Below are 18,642 nucleotides of genomic sequence, written 5' to 3'. Positions count from 1 at the left end.
TCCCTCCCTCCCTACTGAAAATTTTTTTGCTCACCCGGTGGACAGGAAACGGATTTTTTTTTTTTTAAGGATGGCCTGACTTTAACTTACAATTATGGACTTCTCGACCAATGTTTAACATCATGTTGAATCCGCTTCTTGCGGCACTCCGTGTCCAATTAAACCTGAAAAAGTGTTAGAGTTACAAATGAAAGAATGAATGAAGTCCTACCAACAGGGGCTCAATTTTCTCGCATGTTTTACACGTCTCACAAAGGTTCCTGCTCTGTAGCGTCCCGCTAAATACAGTTGGGGGGAAATACCATGGAGCCTCCGGATCCACCTAGGGTTGGGTATTGAAAGGGTTTCATTCGATACCGGTGCCAAATCGATACTTTCAAAACGGTGCCGGTTCCTAAACGGTATTTAAATCGGTACTTTCTCAAAAAAAAAAAAAGCAGCACACACAGAATTTGTAATGAAGCAATGACTTTTTATTCCTAAGGCAAAGTCCAAGGTCAAATTGAACAATAGATTACTTTAAATCCCTTAAATAATAAATAAAAAAGAAATCAAATTCACATTGTACTGTACTTCAACAATTGTACACAACTGTACAGTACATTAACTTATTCTAATGACTAGCAATGCCAGTGCACATGGAACAGGATAATGAAATGCCGAATGTTCCATGAAATGAAAGGCGTAACTAGAAAGACCACAAAATATAAATTCATTTAAAATATCAATTAATTCATTAATTTGTTTTGAACATGCCACGTAATGCTGTTCTCATAAACTCTGCATTTAGGACTATCGTTATTCATATGCTGAGCTGTTTTTTGCTACCGACTAAACGGCAACATTTCATAGGCTTACAACCAGAGTTGAACGCATTTAATGCGATTGATTCGTTGTGCCTTCTTAACGTGTACAACACTTGCTCATCAAATATGACTTACCGAACCTGCCAGCCTGACAAACGCATTTTCACACAAGCTGTGAGACTGCATCTGCGCTACGCGAAACATTTACGCCTACATTTAACAATAGGAATTAGCATGAATCAATTGTTTAGCAGTGTTAAAAAATACTCACTTGAAGAGCAAATGCTGCTATTATCATCATCATCCAGTATGTCCATGCTAGCTGGGCTGGGAGCTCCATCGCTTGGGCTGGGCATAGGGACTCCCACGTTGGATGCTTCCGATGAACTTGCTAGAGACCCTTCCCACGTGACGTCACAACAAACGCGGCCGCCATTTTGGACATGAACTACCAGTAGTCTACCACAGCCAACAACGAGGAACGACGGCGAAGCATCGAAAGGAATATAGCCATCAAAGAAAGTTTTTACTTTCAGCAAGACTTCCATCATGCCATTATATTGTTGTGCACCTGGATGTAGTAACCATCAACACACAAGGCAAGATTCATCATTTTATCGGATCCCGACAGATGCTGACCGACGGAGAAGATGGATGGTCTCTAAAATACTGGCAAAATGATGTTTATTGACATAGCAATCGTGTGTAACGGGAAGCATTTGCATATCCGAAGTGTTGTATTTACATCAAAGATAAAATAAACCGACATGACAACGACTGCTGCTGCCAGGTTGGGGACACAAACTAGTAGAAAGGAAGTGTGCCAACAGACTTCCTTTGTGGTCGATTCTGCTTTAAGGTAAGATGCATTTAATTATTCGTCTGCTGTGGGTTTGGAATCGGTAGCCTGGCCGATTCGTTCATGTTTGTGGTGCCATTTGTTTGTTGACGCGTGTTGAAATGGAAGATTGGTTGTTGACATGATTTCCAGTGATGCTTTGGTGCTGCTGTGGATCAGATGTGTTGAGTAGCCTGACTGTTTTTTTTTTTTCTTGCGTGTGGTATCATTGTTGACGCGAGGTTGTTTTTTGAACATGCCAATGCGGACACGATTTCCCCTGATGAGTTATGACTTCAGACGCGATGCGTGTGTGGAGGTGTGGAGTCCGCGTGATATGTGCGTAAGATGGGCTTCTCATGTGTTTGGAGATCCACGCTCTGAGACAAGCGCAAGCACCACCACCCCCCAAGGGAAAAAAGGGACCCCCCCGAAAATATCGGCATAGTTCGAACACTGGGTTGGAGAAAGTAATGGCAAATAGTGAGTGCACAAACCATAGAAGGTAAACTGTACACAGCGCCAGGGCAGTGTGATGGTGTGTCTACTTTTAGATTGTGTTAGTTTATCAATGAACACACTCGTCACTCGACGAGTTTCACGTCTTTACGACGGATACTTAAATGCGTGTTAGGTATTATTGTTGCAGTCTAAGCAGTCATTGTAGCAGCTAGATGAGCAAGAACCAAAAGGGTCTGTGCCATAAACCGTTATTTCTTCATGTCCAAAATGGCGGTCGCGTTTACGAAGGTCACGTGAGTGAAAAGGGTCTATAGGGTCACGTTCACGGAGGCTGTCAAAAACGGTGCAAGCTTCGGCCTTTAGATGTGTGACCAAATGTGTGACCAAATGTTTCATGTTTTCGGCCTTTAGATGTGTGACCATGTGTGACCAAATGTTTCATTAAATTTGACGTGTTCCCGCTTTTGCACGAAAATGTCCTCAAACGATTGTTGCAGGTGGAAGTTTCAGCATCCTTTCTTGTAAGATGTAACCATACTTTGGAACGTTTTGCTTGAGACATCTTGACCTTTCTGCCTGCTGAATACGGTGCCGCTGTTAACAGTGAACACCAGAGGGCGCAGCTGTGTATTTTGTGGCACCGAAATTCATGTTGTATTTCGGACTGATTACTACCGTTGATGTTCGCCCCGGTGCCATACCTGTACCGAGTTTCGGTACCCAACCCTAGATCCACCTTGACCTTAACCAGGATAAAACAGTTGCTAATGAACCAATGAATTAATTTCTTGCGAAATCTAGAACCCTGAAGGAGTTCATCAGTTGTCCCTCTGGAGGCGCCTTAAAGGAACAGTCCACCGTATTTCCATAATGAAATATGCTCTTATCTGAATTGAGACGAGCTGCTCCGTACCTATCCGAGCTTTGCGCGACCTCCCAGTCAGTCAGACGCAGTCAGACGCGCTGTCACTCCTGTTAGCAATGTAGCTAGGCTCAGTATGGCCAACGGTATTTTTTGGGGCTGTAGTTAGATGCGACTAAACTCTTCCGCGTTTTTCCTGTTTACATAGGTTTATATGACCAGTGATATGAAACAAGTTCAGTTACACAAATTGAAACGTAGCGATTTTCTATGCTATGGAAAGTGCGCACTATAATGACAGGCGTACTAACACCTTCTGCGCGCTTCGGCAGCGCATTGATACGGAGCTCAGATATCAATACGCTGCCGAAGCGCGCAGAAGGTGTTAGTACGCCTGTCATTATAGTGCGGACTTTCCATAGCATAGAAAATCGCTACGTTTCAATTTGTGTAACTGAACTTGTTTCATATCACTGGTCATATAAACCTATGTAAACAGGAAAAACGCGGAAGAGTTTGGTCACATCTAACTACAGCCCCAAAAAATACCGTTGGCCATGCTGAGCCTAGCTACATTGCTAACAGGAGTGACAGCGCGTCTGACTGACTGGGAGGTCGCGCAAAGCTCGGAGAGGTACGGAGCAGCTCCTCTCAATTCAGATAAGAGCATATTTCATCATGGAAGTACGGTGGACTGTTCCTTTAAAAGGTTGTACAGAGAACCCTACAACACCCTGCATAGCATACATTTGCTTTCTTGTATAATTCACCTTTGCCAGAAGAAAAACGAGACCATGTATTGATATCATTTTGATGCTCGAACTGACAAACAAGGAGTCCTGAACGCTTAATTCAATTAAACCATTAGGACAGAAACAGATGTTCTCCAAAACATGTTTTCAGTTCAGATCCCATTCAACTCAAAGCACAGAAAGTAGAAAGAAATTCCTACTTGCATGTTGCTCCTCAAGACTACACAAAACATAATGCACACATTCACATATCAAAGACAAACACAACACAATACTTCGTCAACTTGCAAATCAGGGATGCCATTTTCACACATCTCATCTCATTATCTGTAGCCGCTTTATCCTGTTCTACAGGGTCGCAGGCAAGCTGGAGCCTATCCCAGCTGACTACGGGCGAAAGGCGGGGTACACCCTGGACAAGTCGCCAGGTCATCACAGGGCTGACACATAGACACAGACAACCATTCACACTCACATTCACACCTACGCTCAATTTAGAGTCACCAGTTAACCTAACCTGCATGTCTTTGGACTGTGGGGGAAACCGGAGCACCCGGAGGAAACCCACGCGGACACGGGGAGAACATGCAAACTCCGCAAAGAAAGGCCCTCGCTGGCCACGGGGCTCGAACCCGGACCTTCTTGCTGTGAGGTGACAGCGCTAACCACTACACCACTGTGCCGCCCAAATAAAAACAGTATGCCATAATAATGAGAAGGTGTCTGTCTTACCATTTCATAATGAGATTTTCTCAAAATTATGACTCGATCTCATTATTAGGAGAATTTAAGTCATATTCATGAGATACAAAGTCATAATTATGGGACACCAAGTCATTATGAGAAACTCATTTATGGGTCATAATTATGAGGGTTTTATTTTTTCATATTTATGAGATAGTCATTATTGAGATACTCTCATAATTATGAGACAGAAAGTCAATTATTATGAACAGGATTTCATTATTATGAGATTGAAAACCATAATTAAAAGGTATTAAGTCATTATTACGAGCACCTGAGCAGCACGATGGTGTTGTGGTTAGCGCTGTCGCCTCACAGCAAGAAGGTCCGGGTTCGAGCCCAGCGGCTGACGGAGACCTTTCTGTGCGGAGTTTGCATGTTCTCCCCGTGTCTGTGTGGGTTTCCTCCGGGTGCTCCGGTTTCCCCCACAGTCCAAAGACATGCAGGTTAGGCTAATATGGTGTGGCCTTGGGCTGAGGTTGGGCTGAAGTGCCCTTGAGCAAGGACACCTAACCCACAACTGCTCCCCGGGTGCTGTAGCATAGCTGCCCACTGCTCTGGGTGTGTGTGCACTGCTTCAGATGGGTTAAATTTCACTGTGTGCTTGAGTGTACGTGTGACAAATAAAGGCTTCTTCTTAATTAACTTAAGTCATAATTAAGGCCTATGAGAAACTCTTTCATTATTTTGGTGGCAGAAACGGGCTTCCATACTTTCCAGCTGTGAGAACTGTGTGTGTGTGTGTGTGAGTGAGAGAGAGGTGTGAATGCATGTGAACAGAGATAAGGTTTCAGTGCTTTCTAACTCCCACTTATCACAAAGTGGAGGTCGATCAGTAAGTGAAGCTGAACTCGGGCGGCGTCTCGGTCTCAGGTTCACACCCAAGGATGATGTCCCCACACCCACATTATCACCATGCACATGTGCAACAGTCCAGTTAGTGTGGGCTTCAAACTCAAACCGGTTTGTTTTTGCATGCTGCGGGAGGAGAAGTTTGTAGCGTTCAAAATATATGTCGAGCAGAGATTAAATTGGGCGGGAGCCCTCCGGAGCTCAGCTCCGCCTCCTCGCCTCGGCAGTACGGCCAGCAGGAGCTGAGCTCCCTCTGCTTCGGTGTTTATAATAATATAATACTTTTATTCAGGGCTTTTCAAAATGTGGGGCGCAACGTGAGGAAAAATAAACCAGAATAAGTTACTATTGCGGACATTTAGCGAACTTCAGCTAGCGTTTGCCAGAGACAAAATGGATCGATTTTTGGTACCTAAAGCTGCAGTGAGTGAGGAGACAGAGTCTGGGCCAAGCAAAAAAAGAAGGAAGTATGACCACGATTATTTAAAGTTTGGATTTTCATGGACTGGATCTGAAGATGCTCCACTGCCACAGTGTGTTGTCTGCCAAGAGGTGCTCGCTAACGATGCTATGAGATGTTTTAAATGTGTAAAACAAGATGTTTTAAAAAGCACAGATGTTTAAAATGTGTAAAAAAAAAAAAAAAAAAGATGTTTTAAAAGCACAGATGTTTAAAATGTGTAAAAAAAAAATGATGTTAAGAAGCACAGATGTTTAAAATGTGTAAAAAAAAATATGTTTTAATAAAGCTCATATGTTTAAAATGTGTAAAAAAAATGATGTTAAGAAGCACAGATGTTTAAAATGTGTAAAAAAAATGATGTTAAGAAGCACAGATGTTTAAAATGTGTAAAAAAAAAATATGTTTTAATAAAGCTCATATGTTTAAAATGTGTAAAAAAAAAAAAGAGGTTTTAAAAAGCACATGTTTAAAATGTGCAAAAGAAAAAAAATAATGTGTACAACAACCATTTTTTTTTTTTAAATACGAATGGAACATTAAGTATAGCAACAACAAAAATTGTAAAGGGGGGGAGGGGGCTATTTATTTGCTCTCTGAAGGGGGGCTGACTCTCCCACACTTTGAAAACCCCTGATTTAGACAAAATAAGCTACAGTGAACTACACCCATCAATTTAAAAAAAAATTTCATTGGAATTATCATTGAATGCGCATGCGCTGCGAGAACGCGTGACATCACACAGCATCATCATACATTTAATGTTAACGCTAACGGACTTCAGCTGGAGAAATTGGCGCCACTGCAGGGATCGAAACGGGCGGTCGCCCACTCGCCAACGCGAGTTGGAAAGGGTACGAGCGACTAGTGACAACATGTACTCGACCGAGTGGGCGACTGGCTCGCCACGCTATACATACCATACTACTCACTGCCTCGATGGTTTCTATCAGCGATTCTTGCCCATTTTAAGCAGAACTTGGTCTATTTTACCGTTTTTTACGATAATTTCAATAGATTTTGAGAGACATTTGTCAAGTTGACATATTCGCGGGCGCCGCCATATTGTTTACGTGCGCAGTATACACCGCTACATGCAGCATGGCTGCGTGAAGTTTCGTTTCTTCCCGTTCATTTTCGTTGCTGCCCGTGAAGACAAATGTAACTTGAACCGCTATTGGTCAGATAGATTAGACCCCCGCGGAGTTTAAAAGTCCTTGGCTTGACATTTCTGACAGCTATCAAAACAAACGGATATCGCTCAACAAGTATGATGAGCCAGAGTGACCTGCAGGTGATGAGAGGGAGTATGTGGCAGGAGATGTCGAGCCACAGGAGAGATGGAACGAGGAGGTGGAAGATGAAGATGACGAGGAGGCGCAGCATGATGTGGTGTATGACCCGATAGAGGATGATGATGATCTGGATGAGGGTTTCGAAGATTGTGATGATAATGAGATGACTGAAGAAGTCGTCGTTTATAGACAGTTGAAACTGATCACTCGTGTATAATATGGTTGTATTATATGAATAAATATATAAAATCGGCTTGAAATTTGTAATTATAAATATGGACCAGTGCTACTCCATTCGGACCAGTACCTCTGAGAGGCACTGGTCCAAATGGACCAGTGCTCCCAAATTCCCGTTTCGATCCCTGCACTGTTTTCTATCACTCCGTCATACTTTATATTTTATGAGGATTTATGTCATACGAAGTTCTAGCTATCTGCTAAACACGATGCCTTAGCAAAGTAGACAGTGGTAAGTCGTGGTTCTTTTGTTTATTTTGTCTTTAGTTGAGAAACTTTCTCAGGCAAAATACACGAGTGCGGCAGATGACATAAGTAACGTTAGCTAACGCTGACGGACAGGATGCGAGTCGAAAAATTCACGCCTCCATTTGCTGAAGTTCAGATCTTTGCGTCTGTAGTTCTGTCATATTTTATCTTCATTTACTAAGTTGGAGCTGTTTTCTGTGTTTTTAGCTTTTAGGTAAATATCAGAAAATTGAGGGGCGGCACGGTGGTGTAGTGGTTAGCGCTGTCGCCTCACAGCAAGAAGGTCTGGGTTCGAGCCCCGTGGCCGGCGAGGGCCTTTCTGTGCAGAGTTTGCATGTTCTCCCCGTGTCCGCGTGGGTTTCCTCCGGGTGCTCCGGTTTCCCCCACAGTCCAAAGACATGCAGGTTAGGTTAACTGGTGACTCTAAATTGAGCGTAGGTGTGAATGTGAGTGTGAATGGTTGTCTATGTGTCAGCCCTGTGATGACCTGGTGACTTGTCCAGGGTGTACCCTGCCTTTCGCCCGTAGTCAGCTGGGATAGGCTCCAGCTTGCCTGCGACCCTGTAGAACAGGATAAAGCGGCGACAGATAATGAGATAAGATTAGAAAATGGAGTTAGCTAATTTAATGGATGCCCGCTAACCTGTCTTTGCACATGGAACGCTAGCAAACCTCCCTCGCGATAGTAAAAACTGGCAGCCTGGACTTTTCCATTGGCTCGCGCACTCCACTCCCAATCCAATGCTGCTTTGGTCGGCCAAAGTTATGAAGTTGCTGTGGGGTACTAAGACTAGACTAAATAAAATTAAATGATTTGGAGATCCCTAGTCTCCCGGATGCTCTGGGAGTCTCCCCGATGCTCTGGGAGTCTCCCCGATGCTCTGGGAGTCTCCCCGATGCTCTGGGAGTCTCCCCGATGCTCTGGGAGTCTCCCCGATGCTCTGGGAGTCTCCCCGATGCTCTGGGAGTCTCCCCGATGCTCTGGGAGTCTCCCCGATGCTCTGGGAGTCTCCCCGGGAGCATGTAGACAGAGACAGGAAAGGCAGGAGAAACTTGATCTAAGTCCTATTTGGAAAGTTGTAAATTAAATTGTAATGACTGGCTATTACTGATATGTGGTTTGATATTGCGACATGTAAGTAAGTTTAGCAAACAACTGATTTGATTGATGTAGACTTAAGGCCAATTTATGCTGACAACCCAGTCCTCGCAGATAGCGTCGCAGACAGTGTCTGCGTACCCCCCCACCTTCGCAGACGCTCTGCGCGCACCTCCCAAAAATTGTGACCACCGCAGAAGCCTCGCAGACAGCGTCACAGACAAGAGGGCTCTGATTGGTCCACTCTACATCCGCTGTACACGCACTTCCGCTTCCCTACTTTCCCGGTTTGGTTTGTTTTCACGACCGGCATTTTTAAAAACATGAGCGAAGATGGAGCAGCAGGAAGAGCGGTTGATCGAGGAAGTGAGGAAGTACGTACATCTATACGACTCCAGTTCTAGTCATTATAAGTAACCGGAGGATAAACACTCCACTAACCACACCCACCAACTACTCCTAGCGATTTTGCGACTTCGCGCCCCCTTGCGTTGTGGCGGTGAATAACATCGCGCACGCCTATTACTCCCCGCTCAACGATAAATTACAACTGTCTGCGAAAAGCTATCTGCGAAAGCCTTGTCGCAAGAGCATGCAGAGGCCTTTATGGCGCGAGATGTAAAGAACTATTGCTAATATGTGAATTGGTGGTGTATATTGTGAATAAGTTTTACAAATTACAGTGTAGACTGATGGTGAAACGTGGGCTTAATAAGTTACCAATCTGTGCATTGATGCGAGATATAAACAAGCAGGCCATAAGTTGATAAAATACATGTATTAAACCGATGGTGCGATAAATAAAAATGTTTTGAGAGCTCTTGACCACTGTTGTCCCTTTTCCACCAAAGCAGTTCCAGGGCTGGTTTGGGGCCAGTGCTTAGTTTGGAACCGGGTTTTCTGTTTCCACTGACAAAGAACTGGCTCTGGGGCCAGAAAAACCGGTTCCAGGCTAGCACCAACTCTCTGCTGGGCCAGAGGAAAGAACCGCTTACGTCAGCGGGGGGCGGAGTTGTTAAGACCAACAACAATAAGACCGCGAAAGATCGCCATTTTTAAGCGACGAGAAGCAGCAGCTGTACAAACGCGAAGTCATCCATTATTATTATTAGTGTTGTTGTTGCTTCTTCTGTGTTGTTTTTGCTTCGATATTCGCGCCAAGGTTTATGCAAACGTAGCGACGTAACTGACGTATACAGCGACGTAATGACGTGGCTTCCCTTAGCACCGCGAGCTATGGAAAAGCAAACTGGTTCTCAGCTGGCTCGCAAATTGAACGAGTTGTGAACCAGCACCGACCGGCCCCGAACCAGCCCTGGAACTGATTTGGTGGAAAAGGGGTGTGTGAGTGAAGGGCTCCCACTCCTTACAAAAGCAAATTTAACCACTGATGTCAAGTATATATGAGTGATTCCACGCTTATGGGTACTGAAATGGGGACATGAACTTATTTTTAAAAATTCACCTAAAACCATTTCTTTTTTTTTTTTTTACCATCAGGTCACAAAACATGTAATCTTTAATGAATGATATGTTAAAAGATAACTTTAATTTTCTGAGATGTAATAAAAACATATTTATATGCCAAAGTCAAGCCTATGAGTTCCAAAATGATGTCTGTTACATTACTTCTGTTACGATTGTCCATCTCGCGTCTGTTACAAATTAATTACAATCTAGCTATATACCATGTTAATCTTATTGAAAGAATGTGTATGTTTATTCTACTACACATGTTTATTAATTATATTTGCTAAAACATCACCTTCCTATGTTTCAAAAAGTAATTCTACATTGTTAAAATTGAGAATATATATGTCCACAACACTTCTGTTACGTTCTGACTTTGGCATATAAATATGTTTTTATTACATCTCAGAAAATTAAAGTTATCTTTTAACATATCATTCATTAAAGATTACATGTTTTGTGACCTGATGGTAAAAAAAAAAAAAAGAAATGGTTTTAGGTGAATTTTTAAAAATAAGTTCATGTCCCCATTTCAGTACCCATAAGCGTGGAATCACTCATATATGAATCTTATCCAGTCCTGTGCAAACGTTTCATACACATGTAAAGAAATGCTGGAGACCAAAAATGGCTTAAAAACAATGAAATGAAATGTTTTAACATCTCATCTCATTATCTGTAGCCGCTTTATCCTTCTACAGGGTCGCAGGCAAGCTGGAGCCTATCCCAGCTGACTATGGGTGAAAGGCGGGGTACACCCTGGACAAGTCGCCAGGTCATCACAGGGCTGACACATAGACACAGACAACCATTCACACTCACATTCACACCTACGCTCAATTTAGAGTCACCAGTTAACCTAACCTGCATGTCTTTGGACTGTGGGGGAAACCGGAGCACCCGGAGGAAACCCACGCGGACACGGGGAGAACACGCAAACTCCACACAGAAAGGCCCTCGCCGGCCACAGGGCTCGAACCCAGGACCTTCTTGCTGTGTGGCAACAGCGCTAACCACTACACCACCGTGCTGCCCCATGTTTTAACATAAACAAACAAAAAAAAATACTATAAACAGCAGTAAGACAATCAATGAAACAAAGTCCATATTTGGTGTGAGACGACCCTTAGCTAAAAAAAAAAAAAAAGTCGTCTCAGGTACAATGAGTGCAGTTTGATAATGAAATGAGCTGTAGGTTTTACTGAGCATCTTACAGAACCAGCCACAGTTCTTCTGGACACTTTGACCATCACACTCGCTGCTTCATTTTGCACCAAAATCCAGTCACCTTTATTACATTTTCTTTCTTAATCTGAAAAGTGCTCCATTATATACTGTAATATGCTGCTCAGATACAATTTTTTTTTTCTTGTAACATTTAGTTTTGTGCTGGAAACCGAACGTTTTGAACTCTAAAATGTTTTTGTACTGACTCGATAATGTAGAAGTCAGAAAACAGAAATCTGTAACAAAAGGTTGTATAAAAAAAAAAAAAAAAGGCGTCCAAGACTTTTGCACAGTATTGTATATATTTTATATTATGAGTGTTTTACTGGGAAATACACCACACACGTTTCATACGAGCTCCATCTGGGACATGGAGAACCAAAATCGTGACATAAATATCTGTCTCTCTCATTATATATATATATATATATATATATATATATATATATATATATATATACACATACACACACACACACACACACACAACCGTTCAAAAGTTTGGGGTCACTTTGAAATGTCCTTATTTTTGAAAGAAAAGCACTGTTCTTTTCAATGAAGATCACTTTAAACTAATCAGAAATCCACTCTATACATTGCTAATGTGCTAAATGACTATTCTAGCTGCAAATGTCTGGTTTTTGGTGCAATATCTCCATAGGTGCATTGAGGTTTTTCACCCACGTGACCAAGTCATGTGATGCATCGTTAGGCTGCCATTTTGGACGTCACGGCTCGAATCAGTTTGAATGCGAGGAAGGCGACAAACGAAAAACATAAAAGAAAAAGGAGCGAGATGCAGAAAACACCTTCACTATCCAGTGATGTAGGGCATTTACAGGGCGAGCAGAGGGAGAGGTATTTGCAAAAATTGAGGTTAGCAGGCTTAGAGAACGACGTTTACCTGCTTCCACCAGGATTGTTCACTGACGTACGGAAGTACACGAAGCCCTCGTCTTTACCTGACTTCGGCCCACATGATCTGTATACCTATGTCGTTAAAAACCCATCGCCATACACAGGTATTGATCTGAAAGCGTATAAGAGTTTGGATGCCTACAAATATTTTGTGTCAGGCTGGGTAACATGCCTACATCAGCGGGTCGTCCCTGGAGCCGGTGGTCGCCATCTGATTACAGCTAAGGTTTGTTCACATTTTCATTTACTTTCGGTCCTCAGGATAAACACAATGTTATTAAATGTCATTGAAATAACTTCTTAGTCTGTTGAGACATGGCCCGTTATAAATTTGCTGTTACCAGGCAATGACCAAGAACTGTATTATTAGGGTCGGTGTCTGTGTTGTAGCAGTGTACTAGCAGCTAGCTGTTAGCACTAGCTAATGTCAACAACATAGTAGCTAGTATGTTACTGTAGCAATGTTTACGTTCAGTCATTTGAATGACTGTTAAAACCTTTCAGTCTCAAGTTTTTCCTTTACTGGATTTACTAGTTTACTGTAATTATGATCCGGCAGCTATTTACACCGGATCCAGTGTAAATAGCTGCCGGAGCGCGCTCCGGCTTGCTCCCCCTCAAATTAAGCAGCGCGCTCCGGCTTGCTCCCGGAGTGCTCCAGGAGCAAGCCGGAGCGTGCTGCTTAATTTGAGGGGGAGCAAGCCGGAGCGCACTCCGGAACCTCGGCCGGAGCACTCCGGGAGCAAGCCGGAGCGCGCTGCTTAATTTGAGGGGGAGCAAGCCGGAGCGCGCTCCGGCAGCTATTTACACTGGCTCCGTTGACATTAGCTAGCTTGACCTTCAAAATGGCGGACAGCGGGGCGTCACATGACCCTGTGACGTCAGGTGAAAAACCTCAATAGAGGCCCATTTCCAGCAACTCTCACTCCAGTGTTCTAATGGTACAATGTGTTTGCTCATTGCCTCAGAAGGCTAATGGATGATTAGAAAACCCTTGTACAATCATGTTAGCACAGCTGAAAACAGTTTAGCTCTTTAGAGAAGCTATAAAACTGACCTTCCTTTGAGCAGATTGAGTTTCTGGAGCATCACGTTTGTGGGGTCGATTAAATGCTCAAAATGGCCAGAAAAATGTCTCGACTAGATTTTCTATTCATTTTACAACTTATGGTGGTAAATAAAAGTGTGACTTTTCATGGAAAACACTAAATTGTCCGGGTGACCCCAAACTTTTGAACGGTAGTGTATCACTTGAAGGAATTGATGAATTGTTTTGATAAATCTGGAGACTTTGTGAACGTCTTTACAATAAAAAGAAAATCAAACGTTGGCCTGAAGATGAGTGAAGTTTAGTTTATCTTCTCGTGTTGAAAAACTCGCATTTTTCATATGAAATACATCACAGATCTAAGGCTACATCCACACGACAACGGCAACGGGATTTTTTTTTTTAAAATATCGCGTCCACATGGGCAACGGATCAGTAAAATATCAGGTTCATATGGCAACGCAACGCTTGCTGAAAACAATGCAATACACATGCCATACCTCGTGCGCTGTAAGACGGTCCCATCGGAGACACCAGAACAATAGAAGCAGACGCATGCGCATAACTGCGCATGCGCACAGTGACCATCCCTGTCACACGCACACACTTTCTCACTCCCCATCCTATGGATATAGTCCCTTTAAATCACGTGCTCGTTTTTTGAATGGAGATGCGGAAAGAGGAATGAACGGGGGTAGATGGAAGCCGGTACGCCAACATTCTGACATCCTCCAGAATTCTTTAATGGTCCGGAATAAACATATGAAGAGGTGAGATCGCTCCTTTTTTTCCCTATTTTTGCTGGCGGGATTGACTCTGCCCCAAGGGCTATTCTCTCTCTCTCTCTCTCTCTCTCTCTGCACCATTACACAAATATTCAGAGTGAAAATATTTTGTAAGCGCGTTTCATGAACCAAGTTATAGGATTTGTTGACAACTCGCATCGAGTTCATTACACTTCTACCCGGCGTGAAGCACATGCGGTTGTGACGTCATCGTAAACAAATCCGTTCTACTCATCCAGACGACTTCGCAACAGCGCCGTTGCCAGATTTTTTCACTCTGGAACCCGTTCTCAAAAGATTTCGTTTTGGGGCACCCAAAACGCCGGTGCCGTGTGGACGCCAGGCCGAAACGATAAACAATTTTATCAGATTCACCTGAATCCGTTGCCGTGTGGACAGGGCCTGAGTGAGCTCTTTAAATAATATTGGCTGGCATTGAGTGGTCTATCAGATATATTCTATTCAGCTAGCATGATATGGAACGAGTCAAAGATGAGTAGCTGAATGGAATAGATTTGATAAACCATGAAAAAGCGCCAGCCATTATTATTATACATACACATTCCTTTCAGGTGTTCAGTGCGTCTTTCTCTTTCAAAATTCTCTCAAAATCTTCTGTATTTAACGAAGCAAACCTGGCGGCCATGTTCATGTTTGTTTCCAAATTGTCACAGTCGCTTGCTAGCACGGAAGTTTTACATTTCTGACATGTGACGTCATGTTGACAACCATGCAATATCGTAAATCATATTCAACATTCATTCTCCATTGCGTAGAGTGACGTAATACACGTAGGATAAGCGATATGCTAACAATATTGCATGCTGTCAAACCGAATGAATGAAACCTGCTAGAAGGGAATAGAATACATGGAAAAGGTGTCCTGCATGTATAATAATTCCTGATATTTCTCTCCCAGTGTTTTCCCGCTAACTAGATGTGCATTGTCAAAATGGTGAACTAGTGCAAAATAAAAATTCTTTTGATTAACTTGTGTATTTTTTTGTGCGCGTGTGTGTGTGGGGGGGATGTGTCCATATAATATAAAGAACATTACATGGTAGTGTGAAGATATGAAGTTTGTCTTCTCGTGTTGAAAAATATAATCACTCGTTCGCTCTGCTGACTTGTGACTATGTTCAGCACTTGAAGATAAACACACACACACACACACACACACACACACACGTATATAAAAAAAAAAAAAGTGTGTGTGTGTCTTGGGTGAAATGTCTGCACAAATCTTTGTAAGTTAATGATCAGTCTTGTTATTCTAAATATTAATCACATCCAAGATGCACTGATTCAGTTATTTTTAAATGGTGTCTATGCTGCTCTTTACAGATGTAGGCCATATTTAACTCTTACTGCCTGTGCTGGTGACGATGCTCCCTGTCGGTCTATAGCGTATGCAATCACAGAATCAGATGCAGTAAGAAAGCCAGTGGACTGTAGTGGACTTTAGTGGATTGTAGTGGAGTTTAGTGGAGTGTAATGAAGTGTAGTGGACTGGTAGTGGAGCAGTAGTGGTGGAGTGGTGGTGTGGTGGTAGTGGAGTGGTAGTGGGGTGTAGTGGAGTGGTAGTGGAGCGGTAGTGGGGTGTAGTGGAGTGGTAGTGGGGTGTAGTGGAGTGGTGCGGTAGTGGGGTGTAGTGGAGTGGTAGTGGAGCAGTAGTGGAGGACTGGTAGTGGGGCGGTAGTGAGGCGGAGTGGAGGACTGGTAGTGATGTGGTAGTGGGGTGTAGTGGAGGACTGGTAGTGGAGTGGTAGTGGGGTGTAGTGGAGCGGTAGTGGGGTGTAGTGGAGCGGTAGTGGGGTGTAGTGAACTGGAGTGGACCGTAGTGGAGTTTAGTGGATTGTAGTGGAGCTTAGTGGGGTTTAGTGAAGTGTAGTTAAGTGTAGTGGAGGACTGGTAGTGGAGCGGTAGTGGGGTGTAGTGGAGGACTGGTAGTGGAGCGGTAGTGGGGTGTAGTGGAGCAGTAGGGGGGCGGTAGTGGGGTGTAGTGAACTGGTAGTGAAGTGGACCGTAGTGGAGTTTAGTGGATTATAGTGGAGTTTAGTGGGGTTCAGTGAAGTGTAGTGGAGTGTAGTGGTAGACTGGTAGTGAAGCGGTAGTGGGGTGTAGTGGTGGACTGGTAGTGGAGCGGTAGTGGAGGACTGGTAGTGGAGCGGTAGTGGGGTGGCAGTGGACTGGTAGTGGAGCGGTAGTGGAGGACTGGTAGTGGGGTGTAGTGGACTGGTAGTGGGGTGGCAGTGGACTGGTAGTGGGGTGTAGTGAACCGTAGTGAAGTTTAGTGAAGTGTATTAGTGGACTGGTAGTGGGGTGTAGTGGACTGGTAGTGGGGTGTAGTGGTGGACTGGTAGTGGGGTGGGGAATAGAGGACTGATAGTGGACTGGTAGTGGGGTGTAGTGGTGGACTGGTAATGGAGTGGGAGTGAAGTGTAGTGTAGTGTAGTGTAGTGGCCTGGTAGTGGAGTGGGGAGTAGTGGACTGGTAGTGGGGTGTAGTGGAGCAGTAGTGGGGTACAGTGGTGGACTGGTAGTGGAGTGGTAGACTGGTAGTGGAGCGGTAGTGGGGTGGTAGTGGACTGGTAGTGGGGTGTAGTGGACCATAGTGGAGTTTAGTGAAGTGTAATGGAGTTTAGTGGACTGGTAGTGGGGTGTAGTGGTGGACTGGTAGTGGAGTGGGGAGTAGTGGACTGGTAGCGGGGTGTAGTGGGGGACTGGTAGTGGAGTGGGAGTGAAGTGTAGTGGACTGGTAGTGGGGTGTAGTGGGCTGGTAGTGGAGCGTAGTGGTGGACTGGTAGTGGAGTGGGGAATGGAGTGGGGAGTACTGGACTTGTAGTGGACTGGTAGTGGGGTGTAGTGGACTGGTAGTGGACTGTAGTGGGCTGGTAGTGGAGCGTAGTGGTGGACTGGTAGTGGAGTGGGGAGTACTGGACTTGTAGTGGACTGTAGTGGACTGGTAGTGGGGTGTAGTGGACTGGTAGTGGACTGCAGTGGACTGATAGTGGTGGACTGGTAGTGGAGTGGGGAGTAGTGGACTGGTAGTGGGGTGTAGTGGACTGGTAGTGGTGGACTGGTAGTGGTGGACTGGTAGTGGTGGACTGGTAGTGGAGGACTGGTAGTGGAGTGGGGAGTAGTGGACTGGTAGTGGGGTGTAGTGGACTGGTAGTGGTGGACTGGTAGTGGTCTGGTAGTGGGGTGTAGTGGACTGGTAGTGGTGGACTGGTAGTGGTGGACTGGTAGTGGAGTGGGGAATAGTGGACTGGTAGTGGGGTGTAGTGGTGGACTGGTAGTGGAGTGGGGAGTAGTGGACTGGTAGTGGAGTGTAGTGGTGGACTGGTAGTGGAGTGGGGAGTAGTGGACTGATAGTGGGGTGTAGTGGACTGATAGTGGTGGACTGGTAGTGGAGTGGGGAGTAGTGGACTGGTAGTGGGGTGTAGTGGACTGATAGTGGTGGACTGGTAGTGGGGTGTAGTGGACTGGTAGTGGGGTGTAGTGGACTGGTAGTGGGGTGTAGTGGACTGGTAGTGGGGTGTAGTGGACTGGTAGTGGGGTGCAGTGGACTGGTAGTGGGGTGTAGTCTTACCTGCTCCTTTCTCTTCTGCCAGCGGCCACACGGGCTCTCCTCCAGGATCTCACTCTCATCCTCACTCTCCTCTTCTTTTCCTCCAGACTCCGAGATCCTCTCCGGGACCGACATGGTCATGTTCCGCGTGAACCCCCCTCCTCCTCCTCCTCCTCCCTCCCCCTCTCCCGGCTCTGTCTGTCTACAGCCCGAACTGCGCACACGCGCTCTGTGGTGAAAGTGCTCTCCTGCTTACGGCGCTACACCACACTGCTGCGCATCTTCATTACACTGCAGTGTGCACAAGGATGTCCGAGAGACGCAAAGACGGAAAAAAGGGAAAATACCCTCCAGACTCAGTGAAAACAATGCGACAGCCAGCCAGCAGCTCCACATCTCAGGCGCAGCAGCAGCTCAGACGCGGTGTGAGAGCAGAGCGCCGATATTCCCTCGTTCTCATCATCATCACCACAGACGTGTGATACGATTCGTGTGTGAGCTGCTGGGTGGCAGATAAACTCCCCCCACTACACACTCACTCCCACTTTAACAGGCTACAGACATCGCCGCGTCCCGTCAGTTCTCCTCACCGTGTTTGCACGAGTGCTTTCACAATTTCCTCTTTTTCAAATTGCTACCGTAAACCTCTCACAAGCAGCGCAGTGTGTGTACACATTGTTCGAGATGGCAACTGAACGAATCTTTTCAAACGATTCTTTTCGAATGCCATGGCCCAATGATTCGAGAAGCAGCTTTGGGACCACAAGATTGTTGGTTCGATTCCCTGGACCAGTAGGAATGGCTGAAGTGCCCTTGAGCAAGGCACCTAACCCCCAACTGCTCCCCAGGCTGTGCTGTATGTCGCTCAGGATAAGAGAGTCTGATCACTGCATGTAATGTAGTGAATGAATCGTTTCAAACGAATCTCCCAAACAAACTGAAACTGAACCGAACACCGATTCATTCAT

At 44.8% G+C, this 18,642-nt stretch overlaps 1 protein-coding gene across 2 annotated transcripts in view; it reads right to left on the bottom strand.

Moving 5' to 3' along the window:
- The window catches only part of nrbp2a (nuclear receptor binding protein 2a), a 151,961-nt gene extending 133,608 nt beyond the window's left edge, over window positions 1-18,353 (bottom strand). Inside the window, exon 1 of one of the 2 annotated variants that reach the window (XM_060931603.1) lies at window positions 17,696-18,353. In XM_060931603.1, coding sequence (XP_060787586.1) covers window positions 17,696-17,815 — 120 coding nt within the window. In that variant the 5' untranslated portion in view covers window positions 17,816-18,353. The remainder of the gene's footprint in view (window positions 1-17,695) is intronic. The other variant, XM_060931613.1, reaches the window with a different exon arrangement.
- Between the last annotated feature and the right edge of the window lie 289 nt (window positions 18,354-18,642).

Source organism: Neoarius graeffei, chromosome 1, assembly GCF_027579695.1.
Source record: "Neoarius graeffei isolate fNeoGra1 chromosome 1, fNeoGra1.pri, whole genome shotgun sequence".
NCBI lineage: Eukaryota > Metazoa > Chordata > Actinopteri > Siluriformes > Ariidae > Neoarius > Neoarius graeffei.
This window is presented reverse-complemented; position numbering and strand designations above follow the sequence as displayed.